At 49.9% G+C, this 15,594-nt stretch overlaps 6 protein-coding genes across 6 annotated transcripts in view; 4 read left to right on the forward strand and 2 right to left on the reverse strand.

Moving 5' to 3' along the window:
* Nucleotides 1-544: 544 nt before the first annotated feature.
* On the reverse strand, nucleotides 545-1,441 carry BU24DRAFT_347673 (peptidyl-prolyl cis-trans isomerase B; the record flags this gene model as incomplete). The annotated part of the gene is made up of 5 exons (XM_033523534.1): nucleotides 545-780; nucleotides 852-1,036; nucleotides 1,091-1,107; nucleotides 1,162-1,239; nucleotides 1,331-1,441. The coding sequence occupies 5 exons, from the start codon at nucleotides 1,439-1,441 to the stop codon at nucleotides 545-547; spliced, it is 627 nt and encodes a 208-aa protein (XP_033384307.1).
* Nucleotides 1,442-1,572: 131 nt separating this feature from the next.
* BU24DRAFT_492149 (30S ribosomal protein S13) lies at nucleotides 1,573-2,203 on the forward strand (the record flags this gene model as incomplete). Its single annotated transcript, XM_033533876.1, has 4 exons — nucleotides 1,573-1,617; nucleotides 1,724-1,768; nucleotides 1,825-2,091; nucleotides 2,141-2,203. The coding sequence occupies 4 exons, from the start codon at nucleotides 1,573-1,575 to the stop codon at nucleotides 2,201-2,203; spliced, it is 420 nt and encodes a 139-aa protein (XP_033384308.1).
* A 92-nt stretch (nucleotides 2,204-2,295) lies between these two features.
* On the forward strand, nucleotides 2,296-2,803 carry BU24DRAFT_189190 (uncharacterized protein). The gene has a single exon (XM_033521691.1). It carries the CDS (start codon nucleotides 2,387-2,389, stop codon nucleotides 2,672-2,674), a length of 288 nt encoding a protein of 95 aa, XP_033384309.1. The 5' UTR covers nucleotides 2,296-2,386; the 3' UTR covers nucleotides 2,675-2,803.
* A 4,245-nt stretch (nucleotides 2,804-7,048) lies between these two features.
* BU24DRAFT_346195 (uncharacterized protein) lies at nucleotides 7,049-11,755 on the forward strand (the record flags this gene model as incomplete). Its single annotated transcript, XM_033523476.1, has 2 exons — nucleotides 7,049-10,967; nucleotides 11,016-11,755. 2 exons carry the CDS (start codon nucleotides 7,049-7,051, stop codon nucleotides 11,753-11,755), a joined length of 4,659 nt encoding a protein of 1,552 aa, XP_033384310.1.
* Nucleotides 11,756-13,531: 1,776 nt separating this feature from the next.
* BU24DRAFT_189240 (uncharacterized protein) lies at nucleotides 13,532-14,546 on the forward strand. Its single transcript, XM_033521692.1, has 3 exons — nucleotides 13,532-13,789; nucleotides 13,874-13,974; nucleotides 14,050-14,546. The coding sequence occupies exons 1-3, from the start codon at nucleotides 13,612-13,614 to the stop codon at nucleotides 14,296-14,298; spliced, it is 528 nt and encodes a 175-aa protein (XP_033384311.1). The 5' UTR covers nucleotides 13,532-13,611; the 3' UTR covers nucleotides 14,299-14,546.
* The window catches only part of BU24DRAFT_480705 (uncharacterized protein), a gene marked incomplete at its 5' end in the record, with an annotated part of 2,510 nt that continues 1,350 nt past the window's right edge, over nucleotides 14,435-15,594 (reverse strand). The window contains 5 exons of the mRNA XM_033533135.1: nucleotides 14,435-14,777; nucleotides 14,830-14,946; nucleotides 15,005-15,211; nucleotides 15,262-15,417; nucleotides 15,483-15,550. Coding sequence (XP_033384312.1) covers nucleotides 14,571-14,777; nucleotides 14,830-14,946; nucleotides 15,005-15,211; nucleotides 15,262-15,417; nucleotides 15,483-15,550 — 755 coding nt within the window. The 3' untranslated portion in view covers nucleotides 14,435-14,570. The remainder of the gene's footprint in view (nucleotides 14,778-14,829; nucleotides 14,947-15,004; nucleotides 15,212-15,261; nucleotides 15,418-15,482; nucleotides 15,551-15,594) is intronic.

The following is a 15,594-nucleotide window of genomic DNA, read 5'->3' on the forward strand; positions in this document are numbered from 1 at the left end:
TGCCGGACTTACACAAGACGATAAGCTCACTACAATACGCACAGGGCACGCGGGCAATATCGCTGCAGATCTGCGCTACTCGCAACCGCACGCTGGGGTAACCATGGAAAGCACATGTAAAAGGGTGCGTGCTCGTTCTTGTGATCGTACTTATATATTCATTTATCCAATATTTGATTCGCCATTGACGTTTTCCTATCATCTACGCCATGCTTTTTGCCTTCATGCCATCGGATATGCCGTCGCTTCGTCGAGAATGAATGAACAGAACGCAAACTGTGATGATTGCGCCCAAGAAAAACAGCTTCTTGCCCAGAGAAAGTCCCTCTGTGCTGCTGGTGTCGGTCGAGGTTGAGGAAAGGTGACCCTTTGAGCCTGAAGAATGGGGGATGGTTACAGTATCCTCTACTGATGGTTTTGTTGTCTCGGGGGCTGTGACGTCGAGATTGTCACCTTCTATTGCGGAGCCTGCACTACCGTAGATATCTTAAGAGAGAATGAAAGCATCAGCGCCTCAACTGCATAGTATAGCCATCGCACAGGCTTAGAGTTCCGCATGGATACCTTCATCTGGCACTGGAAGTTCGCCGCTCTTAGCAATCTTCACAGTCTTCACGGGCTTGTCTCCAGCTCCCTTCTCGCAGTTCTCGATCTTCTCGACGATGTCGTAACCCTCAAGAACCTCTCCGAAGACGACATGTCGGCCATCGAGCCAGCTAGTTACTACAGTTGTAATAAAGAACTGCGAACCATTTGTATCTTTGCCAGCATTTGCCATACCTGTTGTTCATGTTAGTTTGACTGCCTTCATGGTGTTTTGGTGTGGTGCTTGGTGTGGGGCCAAAACATACTGAGGAGGCCCTTGCGGGTGTGCTTGAGCTTGAAGTTCTCGTCGGGGAATTTCTGGCCATAGATGGACTTGCCACCGGTTCCGTCACCGTTGGTAAAGTCTCCTCCCTGGATCATGAATTGCTTAATGACACGGTGGAAGGCCGAGCCCTCGTAGCCGAAGCCCTTCTCGCCGGTAGCCAAGGCACTGAAGATATGTCAATATGGGGACGCGAAAACGACGTTATATCCAGTAACGTACCGGAAGTTCTCTGCAGTCTGGCTTATCGTTAATATGTGTCGTTGATGGTGGTGGTGGGGTAGTGGGCTTACCTTGGGGACTGTCTTGCCATAGAGACCGATGGTGATGCGGCCGAGCTCCTCATCACCATGAGTGATGTCGAAGTAGACCTACAATACAATTGAATTAGCTTCAGCTAAACTAAATTGCCTCCGCAATGGGCTTATCGTCCTAAAGCTCATCGTCCCGGAGCTTGCATACCTTGTGAGTGATCTTCGGTCCCTTCGCCGCCTCGGTGGCCTGCGCGAAGAAGACGAAAGTGACCGTTAGGATCAGGAGAACGGAGATAACGAATCTCTGTAGAGAAGCCATGGTGAATCCCTGTGGTGGAGGATCAATTGGGTTGAAGGGGTTTATATAGGTGGGAGAGCTGTGGATCCTCCTTGAAGCTTTGGGGTGCGGAGGTGAAACGTGTTGGTTTTGGCTCGTTTCGGCACACGCCGATGTTTCGCCGACGACGTCTGAGCAGCGGTGGTGCGGCTCGAGGAGTTCGTCAGAGACCCCCCATCACCAAAGATAGAACCCTCTTGAATTAGCGACAAGATGGTACGGCAGTCAATTCGATGGCATTTGTTCAATTGCTGATAGATATAGGTTTTCATCTTCGGCTTCAACTTCCCTGAGCAGTCGCTTGTAAAGGTTAGCAATTATCATGCTCCTCCGAAATCTCCGCATCTGACAATTTTTCTGCGCAGCGCTCCCTGGAAACCTTCTATGGCATCGGTCCAAAAGTGTCGCAGAGCATCATGGCGCGCTTCCACATACACCCCTGGGCGAAAGTTGGCACCCTGAAGAACTCCACCGTCCTAGATTTGACCGCCGAGCTATCGAATATGAAGATCGAGAACGACCTAAGAAGAGAGGTGCAGGAGAATATCAGGCGGCTGAAAGATATGGGATCGTATAGGGGTAGACGACATGCTATGGGACTTCCCGTGAGAGGACAGAGGACAAGATCACAGGTAGGGATGCTTGCAAAATCTGAGATGAGGATTGCGCTGATAATGTTAGATCACAACGGCGAGAAAACTGAACAAGATCGAGCGTGGCGGTCAGGGACGTGTACAGATGTGAGAGACTATCGTACAACCTGTAATTTACTGTATATCCTAAGCATGGCACGGCGTCAACGACATCAATATCGAATTTTTCAAAGAATAAAAATCCATCAACATCTACACTTATAGAGGACATTTGATATCTTGTGAGCTACCAGCTCTCTGTGAGACTAGACAAACGCAATCCCAATGCTATAAAATGCACAACACAGGACTCAATTCCATATACTGTCTCAGACAGCTAACATTGGAGTCAAACGGATATATCTGTCTCTACACCTCCACCCCTTCTCAAGCACAACCTGCAAACCAACAACTTCTTATCAGCATGTATAACATTCATTTCCACCCCAAACGCCCCGAGAAACCTATCTCTACACGATCACCCTCACGAATACCGCATTTGTGCCACCCCAACCATTACGCCACAAAACCGACCAACCAGCCGACCCGAAGTAGCGCTGCACCACCACCGCCCATCATCTAACTATAAACATTCACCTCACACAACATGATTACCGCGCGGCCACCTCGTACGACATAACCCTCATGTGGTTTGTTAGATAGAGATCGACGATATGTTTGACCGTTTGCGAATACGATGTCGTTTGGTGGCGTAAGGGTGCTTGCGCCACTTGTGGAGTGTATTTATAATGTGTCTGGGAAGAGAGTAGAACGGAGATGAGCACCAGGTACGGAGTACTCCGTAGAGTTATAGGGAATAAATGAGGGTTTGGTGTTTCTTTTACTTGGTGTTAGAAGCATGGAAATGGAGTGGTGAAGTGGGAGTGCGATAGCTGGTAATATGATATTTATTGGTTGTTACATACGTCGATATCGTGAAGTGGGTGCAATTCAAATGTCTTTGGGTGGCTTTATTCCTTACAAATGGGGATAAGAAGTCACACGCCTCTACTAAACTTGGTAAATCATGTTCAATCGTGGATTATGATGTGGATTCAATGATTTGAGTTGTTTCTCTTTTCCGCAGATTCAACGGAGTAAACATGGGCACAGAGGTGTCAATTCGGAAGGGCTTGATCACGACAGGTCTTTCATAGTTGTATTCAGTCCTACTCTCTGCCCTATTCGTGTAAATATCTGATTCTCTTCAATTTGATCACCGTGATGAAGCTATAGCGAGCGGGAAAATGGCTTGCTGTTGTACGCAGTACAGAAGGCCAATGTTACTCAGAAGGATCAGGAGCAGGGTTATGGAACTCAAAGGCAACTGAACCCGTGCATTACAGGGTGTAGAATTCTCCGATATTGAAGGATTTATTTACATCAAATAGGTGAGTGTCTGATGTTTCGGAGCCTTGCAGTCGTTCTGATGATCGCAATCAACCGCGGCGGGTACGAAGAAAGTCAAATCATTAAAGATAACACTCTTGATAACACCTTGTTAACATCACACCGTTCCTAATGACGTCTACTTAACCATGAAGGAAGGTATCTATATCGCAAACTCACTGTTCGATAGAGCTTGGACGATATGTGATCGAGGCGCATGGTGGCCCACGGGTCTTGGGACGTAGGGACCTCCCCTACAATTATTCAAATACATCTGCCGGATAGAGTAGGTCGGTGGATTTAGGCCAATATGTACCTGCATGCTCGGTTGAATTCTGTAGTACAGCAGCGACGGGAGCTCCTGTCTCCAGCTCGGTAAGCAGGCGAGAAACGCTTGGGGCGTGGAAAGGACTGGATTAGCTTTCCCGGGTATCCTCTTCAAAGATGATGCGCATGTGAGCAAGATGCTGGCTGAGTACTCCGTATGCTGCAAGTATTCGATGCCACGCGTACCTAAAGCACTCGTGAGCTTGATGGTGTTTCGAAGATCCATCCGTGGAGGAGAATCTGCATTGAGAACTGCATAATGTGGAGGCGGTGAAGCGCAGTTAGTTTATTCAAGATGCACTTCGATGGTTGACCATGGAAGATAGAGACACGACAAGCATTTACTAGTAGGTAGGGGTAGATACCATCTGACCACTACCCCCGACTCGTAGTTGAAGCCACAAGAAAAGTACGAGTATTGTGGGAAAAGTGAAGAGGAATCGCCAAGTTATGGTTCCCCTGGTTCCTTACGCTAAAACCCCGCGAAGGCGTCCTGCAGGATGCGGACGGCAATGTGCCGGGGCCCAGTAGTCAGTTGTACAATGTGTATTACAAGACCCTTGACATTATTCTGCCACTCCATTTAAGAATCTCCCCCGAAAACGAGGGAATTAACAGGTCTCTTCGATGGCCCATGAGTAAAGAAAGAAGAAAAAAACTTGCAAGACTTCGCGAGAAGGGAACGTCTCCGGACATTGATATTCACAAGTGGTTTTAGAAGCCAGATTGCACGGATGTACCAACCAGGAGCCATTCTGTCAACCGGAGTTCGCTGACGCTGACGCAGCAACTATAGTGACCACCTTAGTGGATAAAGGCATTTATCTAGGTCTAACAATTCTTAGAAGCACGCATGATTGGGGACTAGAAACACTCCGTGAGAACTGGTCTAACAGAGTCGTGGGCTCGCAGGGCTGTACTGTGCTGTGCTGCGGCCTGCAGTAGTGGACAATGGAGAAGGATACCGATACTATGCCCTTCGAACGGGAGAAGATGGTCGTACTGTGCTAATGTAACGCAATAGCGGTGGGCGGCTAACTGCACAGTGCGCACCTGCGTGTGTGCATAAGAAGGGGAAGGTTTCAAAAGCAACGAGTTCGAACGAAAGCGGCCGTTTCCAGGGTCTTAAGATTCAAGAGAGGATAAGACCAGGCGGAATGGGATAGAAAATCGTACGATGGCCCGGGTATCAGACGCCATGATTGTTTCCGAGATTCCATGTCTATTCAGCCCAGCCATCTGTAACATGGAGGAGACGACGCGCAAGTCGCAAGCGCCCAGTTTTCTTGCTCAACCGTACCTATTGAGTACGAGTGTCTCCGCGCAAGTCCCAAACGCCTATCGTGGCGTCCGTACAGCGAAGTCCAGCCCAGCCCAGTGCAGTCGAGCATAGCACAGCACAGGACCAGCGTTCTGACAGGCATGAAAAGGGAAGGGTTTGAGGACTCGTGGGTAATTTGGCTACCAAATGCTTCCCAGAGCCCATTTTGGGCTGGGCTGGGCTTGGACTGGCCAAGGTGGGTGCGGTGCATTCGGGCCCTGGTGATCAACCTGCATAGCGGGGTGAGCGGATGGCTAGATACATACGAGGTACCTATCTCGTAGGCTTGCACTGTGTGTATTGCTGTGTAGATGGATAGATGAAGGGATTTATGGGTGGATGGTTGAGTACCTATCAATCATCTAGCGGGTTGATTGGAAGACTTTTGCCCTCAAGGTAGAAGAAGTACTCCATCCGTAGGTGTGTACAGGACTTATTGATCATTCGTTCGAGTATGATTATGGATTGTCGTAAGGGCCATGGGATATGGCATGGAGATAAACCCTATGGCTTCCATCAGCCAATGAGGGCGTCGACGACTGCAGTCTCCTTTTCTATCACCGCTCGAAGCGCAGCCATCTGAGACTCTTAGTGGATGATGGAGCAGTTAGACGGCACTCGCACTACACGTCTGGTGTAGAAGTCTGTAGACTAGGCCGCATAGTAGTAGACCTTATAGCAGGGGGGGTGGCCCACATCCAATCCATTCATCTATCCATCCATTTATCAAAAGGCACGGTAGGGCCACGGGCTATCCCCACATCGGACTGTGGACTGTGAAGGAGAAACAGAGGGACTGACCAATTATTGCCAGACGGGCACTCGTCGTGGCCTTGTGAGACACATCTACCGTGACAATGTATTATATCTCGATGATGATGATCTGGACATTCCGCCACGCGGCGCTATCGGATGTCCGTAGTGTGGTGTGGTTTGTGTACTTTGTGGATGTGCGTATGAAGTACCTGTGGGTTCGAGGTAATTACAATATTATCTAGATAGCGGTAGGCGCATGTACGCGACTCGATGATGGCGGCTGGAGTAACTTTTGAAGGTCCCGCCAGCAGCTAATTCCCTAGTCAAACGATCAAGAGAAGTCATGAGATACCTCACATATCGACCACCAACACAATGCCAAATGCAGTCAGCTTTTAATTCAGACATCAACCACCACCAGTACAGACGTGATAACTAGAGGCGCTTCAAAGATTTTAGAATAGCAAGCCGATTGTCTGTTTCAGAAACCCAGATAGGAAGAGCGCGGCTTTTCCTGTCTCTCTATGTGTATGTCCTGCGTATGTGGGTTCCCCTAACGACGGCCCTCCCTCTCTGTATTATCGTCATTTCGACAGGAACGCTGCTGGAGCTTGAAAGGGAAAGGGAAAGGGAAAAGGAAAAGGGAAAATAGAAAGGGAACAATAATTAATACCTTAGGTTCCTTTGGTAAATAAACCTACAAACGTGCCTGCCCTACCACAAGCGCCCAATAATACACACCCAACGTACCTTTTATCTTCTCTTTTCCTTCTTCGTCTTCTTTTCCTTTTCCTCCTCCTCCTCCTCCTCCCTCCTCTAATAAACCTTGGAAATGGTGCCTTGCCTCGTCCTGTCCATCTGCCTGTCCACCTGACTGTGAGCGCTAATTCGGCTGCCCATCTTTCCTCTTCTCCAAAGAATGGGGGGGAAATCTACACTCTTTCTCTACCATCTTCCAACTATTCAGATTCAACTCGAAACACGCCTAATCATCCCCCGCCGTGCTCGTTACAGAGGGCGAGCCCCCCAAATCATCTAGGGCACATCCTTGCAAGGTCCAACACGGCAAGCAAGCACTGGACTGGCACTGGCACTGACTGACCGACTGGCATTCCCACTGGCACTGGCACCAGCACCGGCACCTGCTTTAAACTGGATTGAGCAATGCTACAGCCGACATCTTCGAGCGTTTCTTCGCTCTCTACCTCCAACTCCGTCTCTCTCTTTAATAATACAGACCCTTCCTCGTCCTCTACCACCTCCTCCTCACCCCCGAACCCGTCGTCAACCTCTCCCACCGAAGGCTGGTACTCACGGCCGCTGCGCGAGACGACGCGCCCGTCCTACCTCCCTCCCTCTCCAAACAACGACCTCCCCGGCAATAACCTGCCACGCAGGAGACCTATCCCGCTGCACCAATCCAGTTTGAACATCTCACCTCAGAATTCCCCGCGGTCGCCTCGGTTCTCACCCTCGTTAACATCCTATCACGAAGGTCCACGCTCGCCGCGCGAGAAGCTGGATGCTCTGTTAGCTGAGGAGAACGTTCACTCGTCTGCCGCTCCCACGCCTACCCAATCCAACCCGAACCCTCCTCTTGTCGCTACCACTGCGCTTCGAGGTGCAGTGTCCTTAGGGAAGCCTTCTTCGCATGCTCAACTACGCAACGTCTCTGCACCTGTCCCTCGAACTACTTCTGTAGGCAACTCGCCTCCCTCCTCGCCCGCCATGATGCCGCCCCCCTCACGACCACACCGACCTGCAGAGGCCCGCCCCACGAATCAGCGAACTCACTCGATAGACTCACAGGTCTCCACACTGTCATCGAACTCTCAATCATATAAACCATCGGGTCATGCTTATAAGCCCTCTCAAGATGGCACCTCTCAACAACCGCCCGACATCCCTGCCCTCATTGCCTCCGCAGGCTCTCCAGAAGCAGCTATTCTTGCGCTATGGAAGGAGAAACAGAGCGCATCTAACCACAACAACCAGCTGTGGCGTCTTGTGGAAAAACAAAGAGCCATGATCATCGGATTGAATAAGGATCTCGAGCGATCATTGAAAGACAAAGACCGTTACCGGACGAAACTGAAAGAGTATGCCAGCCAGGTTCCACCAGTACCGGGACTGCCACAGAGATCAGATACATTCGATTCTGTCGTGGAACGCGAAGAGAGCGCATCACCCGCTCCGAGCGAGAGACTGGAGGAACATGCAAAGCCAAACAAAAGCAGTGAGCAGAAGGTAACCCCATCACCACAGGAATCAACGACAATAACTGCCAAAACGGTTCCGGATTCTCAGCTAGCAGAATCACCATCTCATTCCTCCGAAACACAGTCCGCTTCTGGCCCATCTTCGTCAATAAACTCCCCCACAGATTATTCAGTGAAACCTCTCAACGTCACCGGCAAAGGTCTTGGGCTCAACTCGCTCATGGGCGAAAGCATTTCGATCGTGACCTCATCCGTCGACACGAACGAGGCCCCTCGTGAAAAGGCTGTTACGGGTTCCCCATCGTCTGCATCGCAATTGCAGGCACCTTCCTTGTCAATCACTCAGGCAACACCCATCATTGGAAGAAATGGATTTGAAACACCAACAAGCCCAGAGAAGCCCGCGCATCCGTCAAGAAAACCACCGCCAGCGCCACTCAAACTTGCCAAACCTGCCCAGACCAGCGCTCATCTTTATCAGTCCAGATCTGGCAACCAGGACGAATCAGACTACGACGATACTTTGGAAGTCGATGAGATCCCCACCGTTGAAAGGGGCAGGAGAAAGACACGTGAGGAGGACGATCGAGTCCGCGAAGCGATGATGGTGCAGGATGATGAGGCTCGCAGCAAATCGAAAAAGAAGAAGAGCGAGAGCAAGAGCAAGTCTGGCGCCACAAGTGACGACGGCCTTGGCTCTAAGAACGCTTCTGTGGCAGGGTCGCTTTCTCCACGTATGCTGAGCCCTGCTCAGGTCGGATTGCCCATGTCACCCCGCCATCCTCCTGCTGGATCGTTGAACGCATTGCTCAGCCCTACGAACTCTGATAGCTCAATGATGGCAAACCGAAGCGTGGGGTCTCCACCCCTGATGAGCCCCGGCTTGCCAATGAGCCCCCGTCCTGGGGATAGACCAATGAACTCGCCACTTCCTAGGAACCCAAAACAGTCGCTGGCATCTCCCCCCGTATCACCAAGATCCGGCCTTCATGGAATGCCCCAGCCAGCACCAAGGCCACCACGGCAGCCAATCCCTCTGCCTCCCAACACGCCCCAGTCATACACTTCCCCTAATGTTGCCCGAGCCGACGTCGTTGCTCGATCGGAGCCAGCCGCTGCGCAGCTCAAACCACAGAGCTCGTCATCAGACTTCCTCAGGCTACCCAATGCTCAGTCCAGTCCCGACGCTGATAACAGTATGACAGGACAAGATGAGTCAGAGCACGTATACCGCGGTCTTGTATCCGAACAATATCCAGGTCTCCTTTTGCCGCCTAATGCATTGCCATCAATCGACGTCAAAGTATTTTCATCGCGGTTACGTCCCTCACGTTTGAGTTTTATGGCACCAAAGCCCCAGGAAGAGGACCCTGTCTTCATCCTTGCAATTTACGCCCGTTCAAATTCGAAACAATTATGGCGAGTTGAGAAGACGATCATGGCATTGCCTGCCCTAGATACGCAGTTGAAGTCCCAGTGCGACTTCCAGGGGAAATTACCGGATCGGGCACTTTTCAGTGGCCATGCACCTGCCAAGATTGATGCTCGACGAGCTGCTCTTAATTTGTATTTTGATACCTTGCTCGAAACACCGATGAATGAGAAGGCCGCGATGATAGTTTGCGAATTCTTTTCAACGGACGTCATTGGTGCACAGAATGATGCTGCTCTGTCACCTGAACACGCGGCAATGACAATCACGCCAACCGCGCCGGGCACCAGAGGCAAGCAGCGTAAAGAAGGCTACTTGACCAAACGAGGCAAAAATTTCGGTGGTTGGAAAGCTCGGTACTTTATCCTTGAAGGCCCCGAATTTCGATACTACGAGATGGTTGGCGGCGCTCATCTTGGAACCATCAAGCTACAGAATGCGCAGATTGGCAAGCAGTCCCAACAACAATCTAATCAATCGCCACAACGGCGCGACGACTCTGAGGACAATCAATATCGACATGCGTTCCTGATCTTGGAGCCAAAGCGGAAGGACTCCTCAAGTCTAGTACGCCACGTTCTATGCGCCGAAAGTGACGAAGAACGAGATGCTTGGGTCGATGCCTTACTCCAACACGTAGACTGGCAGGATGATTCATCTCCAATCGATGCTCCCGCTAAGCACGCTCCGTCAAGCAAAGCTCAAACACAAGAGGTGCCTTCACGGGCAAGGAACAGTCCAGATTCCGACCAACGTACTAGGCTCCAGGGCCTCAGTTACGACGACACGATAGCAGCTGAAGCGCCCGTCCGAGGGCCTGCACAACGCGAACCCAGGGAAGGGCAGCCGCATTCGCCGAAACTGAATAACTTCTCTGATCATCCCGGAAATCATCACCCTTCCATTTCGGGCCCAACGAATGGTGCACCCATTCAAAATGCTGAATTTTGGGGAAATAAATCTCTTGCCGCTCCAACGACAGTGAAAGATAAAAAGAGGAGCATTTTCGGATTCAGAGGGCGTGCTTCGTCGGATCTCGCACCTGCGCAGGCTGCGGCGGCGCAGCAACTGCATCCCCAAGAACGGGTCATTCAGCATAACCGCAATGTATTCGGTATTCCGCTGCAAGAGGCCGTAGAGTATTCTCAACCCGCTGGCCTCAGGGTTCCACTGCCTGCGGTTGTTTATCGATGTCTCGAATACCTAAAAGCCAAGAAAGCGTCCCAAGAGGAGGGTATTTTCAGGTTGAGCGGATCAAACATCGTTATCAGAGGGCTTCGAGAGAGGTTCAATAGCGAGGGCGACGTGAACTTGCTAGGTGGAGAGTATTATGACGTTCATGCGGTGGCTTCCCTCTTGAAACTATACCTTAGAGAACTCCCGTCGTCTATTCTGACACGAGAACTCCATCTTGATTTTCTTAAGGTCCTTGGTATGTAGTACCGGTATGACGTTTTGATCTTTACTGACTTGATCATAGACATGGACGAGCGCTCCAAGAAAATCCAGGCGTTCAACGTCCTGGTACACAGGCTTCCCACGGTTAATTTTGAACTGCTTCGGGCTATGTCGTCTTTCCTCATTGAGATCATCGACAATGCTGGCCAGAATAAGATGACTGTCCGCAATGTTGGCATTGTCTTTGCTCCCACTCTCAACATCCCTGCACCATTGATATCGATGTTCCTGACCGATTTCCCGGACATCTTCGGCACAGAAGTCGATGAGGCCACATCGCCGATACATGAAATCGTCGTGAGCACTCCCCCACTGCCGGATGATGCAATTCGATCGCCCCGGCGACAGATGTTCTCGGATCTTCCCACGCCAGCGTATAATACAACCAGCTTTGGCCAAGCAATGGATGCCCCTGCCAGCTTTCCTCAGCAGTTGCCCCAGCTTCCGCAGCCGAGACAGCAACAACAGCAACAACAACAGCAACAATATGCTGGATACGAAACCGGCTTCATTCCTCTTCGTCCCAGTTACGACGCCCCCATGTATGAGCAGCAGTTCCAGGGTGCAGAGGGCTATGGCAGTCTGAACGGCGCGCTGCAGCCTGGCAACTCCCGGGAAGCAAAACAACGTAAACGCGAAAGTGGAATGCTTCTGATGAACATGGGCATGTCGATGGGCGGAGCACCCAGGAACGCTTCAGGCTCAAATCAACGAGCTCGAGACGAGAGTCGTATGGTTAGGGAAGGAACCGCTTTCGACTAAGTGGCCCGTGTCACGAAAGATGCTATGATTATACCCCCAACAAACCGATGTCTCGCCAGTCATTAAGCGGTCTGCGGAGATCGTGCACGCATTGCTCAGCATACCCGTTGAAGCAGAAATGATCTACGACTCAAATACAATGCGACTAATCTGTTAAACTTAATATTCTTGACCCAGGACTGGCTCCAAGGGTTGTAACTGTACAGCTTAATATCCTCTTCACCGTTCTGGGCCTTTCCGCAATCCCTTCGTATCTTTTGACATCACTGACGTTTCCACTTGGTGGAGATGGCTTCCATCAGTGTATTCCTTATTTTGTTATTTAAATGTCCTGCTTCTGCATACCCGCCTGATACTTGCTGTTTGACGCAAGATTGAAGGCATCTTCTTTTGGCGGTTTTCTTTAACCTTTATACGCAACGCGCTCGTCGAGATTCCCCCTTCTAAAGACATTTTGCGATTAAGCACAGCAATGAAGTTTTATATGGGCAATTCAACCCAGGAGTAATTGGGCCTGCAGGATATGGCATGGATTGCAATAGGTCAACTATGTCGGCATACGCCAGACTATTCGTCGGAGCATGGATGAAATAACCGCGACCATGTACAGTTTCGATAGTATTGCCGAAGAGACTTTTAATGGACATGTTATTGATGATGTATGTGCACAAATGTGGTGATTGCCAATGCATCTGCACTATATGGCTTGTATGATTTTGAGACAAAACAGTCTGGGAGCTTCGTACTTCGCTTTCGGAATACATGCTATGTGCTGGCAATATCTCAATGCTTTGAAGAATGTCTTGTTAGAGCCGAGATGAGATGTAAGCTCAGAATTGACTTTTGAGTGGCGTCTCCATCTCCTTTTCACCGCATGCGCTGAGAGCTAAGCTGATCCGGGGTCGGATGGCTTTGCTCGCCGCATTACTCGTATCAGCGAGATAAGTATCAGATCAACGAAGTGCCATGATCCAGCAAGATTGAATCTTTAGGCAACATGGCCAAGTCGTAAAGCATACAGAATGATGCTTCAATACATGCTTCTTGACATAATACTCAGCAGACGACACCGCCCTTTCAAAAGGATAAAAATCATTTCCGACCCTTAGGAAGCATCACAAGAAGAAAAAGTTCACGACGACGATCACTCTCGCCTATGCACCCCTTGGGCTCTCATTTCCACATGGCGTTCTTAGTGGCGAGCATCACGGTACCCGGCAGTGCTTGGGCTGAAAAATGACAAGCGACAAAGCGTCCGTCGCTCCCTCTAGCTCCAGGCACCATCGACGGTATGGAAAAGCTACGCGAGCAGTGCGAAAGGGCTGGGTACCTGAAGCATCACTAGCCACTCGTGCCACTGCACCCATCATCCATATATAGAAATTTCCCTAGGCGATCGTTGGGCGTGGTGATGTTGATTCGCTGATGCCTGTTCTTTTCCTGTCATTCCTTCCTGGGCGTATAGTTTTGAGTTGGGAGATGCACGCTATGTGAGATGAAGAGGCGCCGGTTTGTGATGATTAGATTGGACGGATTGGCTTTTCTGTTTGTTTGTTTTTTCTCACTATTGTTTTCGAGGCCGTTAGACGGCGTAATTGAGAAACCGGTGAGCAAGGGCAAGGGGACATATAAGGAGTCAGTGTTTCTTTTTGTGGTTTCTTGGTGTTACTATCTATCGTCGCTCCTTCTTTGTTGATATCCCCAAAAGCTACCAACTTGAACACTTCCTTAACTATAATTCCATTCTTTTAATCGTTTGTTCCTTGCATCAAGTCTAGATATCCATTCATTCCAATTCACACTCAATACTCCGTCATCAACAGTCCCGTCACTTCTTTACCCGTCCCTATCTCAACATGTCGGCCCCTCAACAGCAACCCGCTCAGGACGGCCCCTTCAAGGCCGATGAGTTCAGCGAGTGGCAGACACGCGCAAAGACAGCACTCAACAACCAGGCGTGGAACTCTGCCTCTCCCGAGGGATCCCAGCCGTGGTTGAACAGCATCTGGGGATGTATTACGCCCCCAAGCACCTGTAAGTGTCTTCATAACACATCTACCTAATGCCCGAAGGATGTTATGGATGGATTCGTACGAATATAAACTAATAGTCAAACAGGCCTTGTGACATGCTGCTGCCCTTGCATTACATTCGGCAAAACCCATCATCGCCTACGACATAACGGCGACATGGCCGGATACTCACCCGTCAACACTTCCGTAAGTTACTCTGACCCTTCACAAGGAAACCATGTCCACGAATACCCTTTGAACTAACACGAGTCATAAATATAGTGCATCCTCTTCTTCGCCTCCAGCTACGTCTGCCTCAACTGGGTCATGAACGCGCTCCAGCTCCAGGAGATCCGCGAGAAGCACAACCTCGAGGGAAGCTGCACCAAGGACCTCGCTTGCTCGTTCTGCTGCTTGGGATGCTCGCTGTGCCAGGCGGAGAAGGAGACCGTGGCTCGTGCTGGGGAGAAGGGCGCCGTGGATCAGCAGTACAAGGCTGAGCAGATGGTTATGCCTGGTGCGCAGAACTGAGAGAATGGAGTGTGTGAGTGTGTGAGGAACGAAGGATAGAGGGAGATTGAGTGGTGGAAGTTGGGATCATTATTATACCCGCCTAATTAATTTTACATCCGTGTAACTCCGAAAGCAAGTCCAGAAGAGTGCCAAATAGCATCGTGGATCCCAGGCCTTTGACGCCGATGCTTTCAATTATCAAACCATTTGTTTCTCGCCACTGTGCCCAATTTGATGGCCCATGAAATTCGATCGTCCATCAGATGTGCTGATTCGAAGATCCAACACGATCACCAGGTTGACCCGGTGAATTTCTCCCAGTCTTTTACCAAGGCAAAATTTTTTATCTCGGGGAAAAGCTTTCTGTTCTGAAACACAAAGTATCGCAAAGCTCGATCAATATGCACCCATGGAGGCAGGCCGCGCGTATCATATAATCGGAGGCACTCGAGAATATGTGGCCAAAGCAAGTGACCTCCAGAGGCAAACCTGGATTCCTATCAACATAAGTTAATGGCACTAATAACTATAAATAATCGGATTACATACCTCCGAAACCTTTCTTGCAGTCAGACCTGCCTGAACATGCTGTATTGCGGCTGCTTTGGTGGGAAACCGGCTACGGAGGTCCAAACCAAAGACGAGGTCAGTAATTGGAGTGTCAAACTGATATTGATTAGCACACTTGAGAAGGATAACAGAAACTCAGGTTAAGAAGACTCACCGGCAAAAAGTGGACAAAAATGAAGTGATCTGTTACAAGTTCAGGGAATGCATCGGGGTGTGTGACGACCCAAGGAACAAAGAAATTTTCCAGTTGAAGGCGCCATCGTGGACTCGTAATGGGTTCTTTCGAAGTTTGGATGATACTTTCAAGCTTAGCTTTGTTGAAACAGCCTTTCCGGCCTTTCATATTGGAAAATTCGAAGCTCTGAAGAAACTGTCAGCGAAATTATTCCACGTAGCACGTAAATAACGTACCGTTGCCTGTACCCGTTTATCAAGTTCGTGAACCAAAACGTGCGACAATTCTGTACGATTCTGAGAACGAGAATCCCAGTCGCAGAAAAGTAGGCACTGTATAGGCAACAAATCAGGGGAACAAAGTAGATTTGGTGTTTGATTGAGTCGCGCATCCTGCATGTCGTCAGCATAAAATGGCTTGAAAGTTTAGAGAGATTCGTGGAGAGGGGAAGTCATACATTGAATGCACTTGGCTGCTCGAGTAAAGCCTCTCTCTGGTTAGTAGGTACTGAAGTAACGCCTCTCTCTGGTTAGTAGGTACTGAAGTAACGCCTCTCTCTGGTTAGTAGG

This window comes from Aaosphaeria arxii (assembly GCF_010015735.1).
Source record: "Aaosphaeria arxii CBS 175.79 unplaced genomic scaffold BU24scaffold_4, whole genome shotgun sequence".
Lineage (NCBI taxonomy): Eukaryota > Fungi > Ascomycota > Dothideomycetes > Pleosporales > Aaosphaeria > Aaosphaeria arxii.

Coding starts and splice junctions, on each gene's coding strand:
- BU24DRAFT_189190 (XM_033521691.1), top strand. CDS start 2,387: ATGCACAACACAGGACTCAATTCCATATACTGTCTCAGACAGCTAACA.
- BU24DRAFT_189240 (XM_033521692.1), top strand. CDS start 13,612: ATGTCGGCCCCTCAACAGCAACCCGCTCAGGACGGCCCCTTCAAGGCC. Junction 13,790..13,873: donor TATTACGCCCCCAAGCACCT/GTAAGTGTCTTC, acceptor ATAGTCAAACAG/GCCTTGTGACATGCTGCTGC. Junction 13,975..14,049: donor ACTCACCCGTCAACACTTCC/GTAAGTTACTCT, acceptor TCATAAATATAG/TGCATCCTCTTCTTCGCCTC.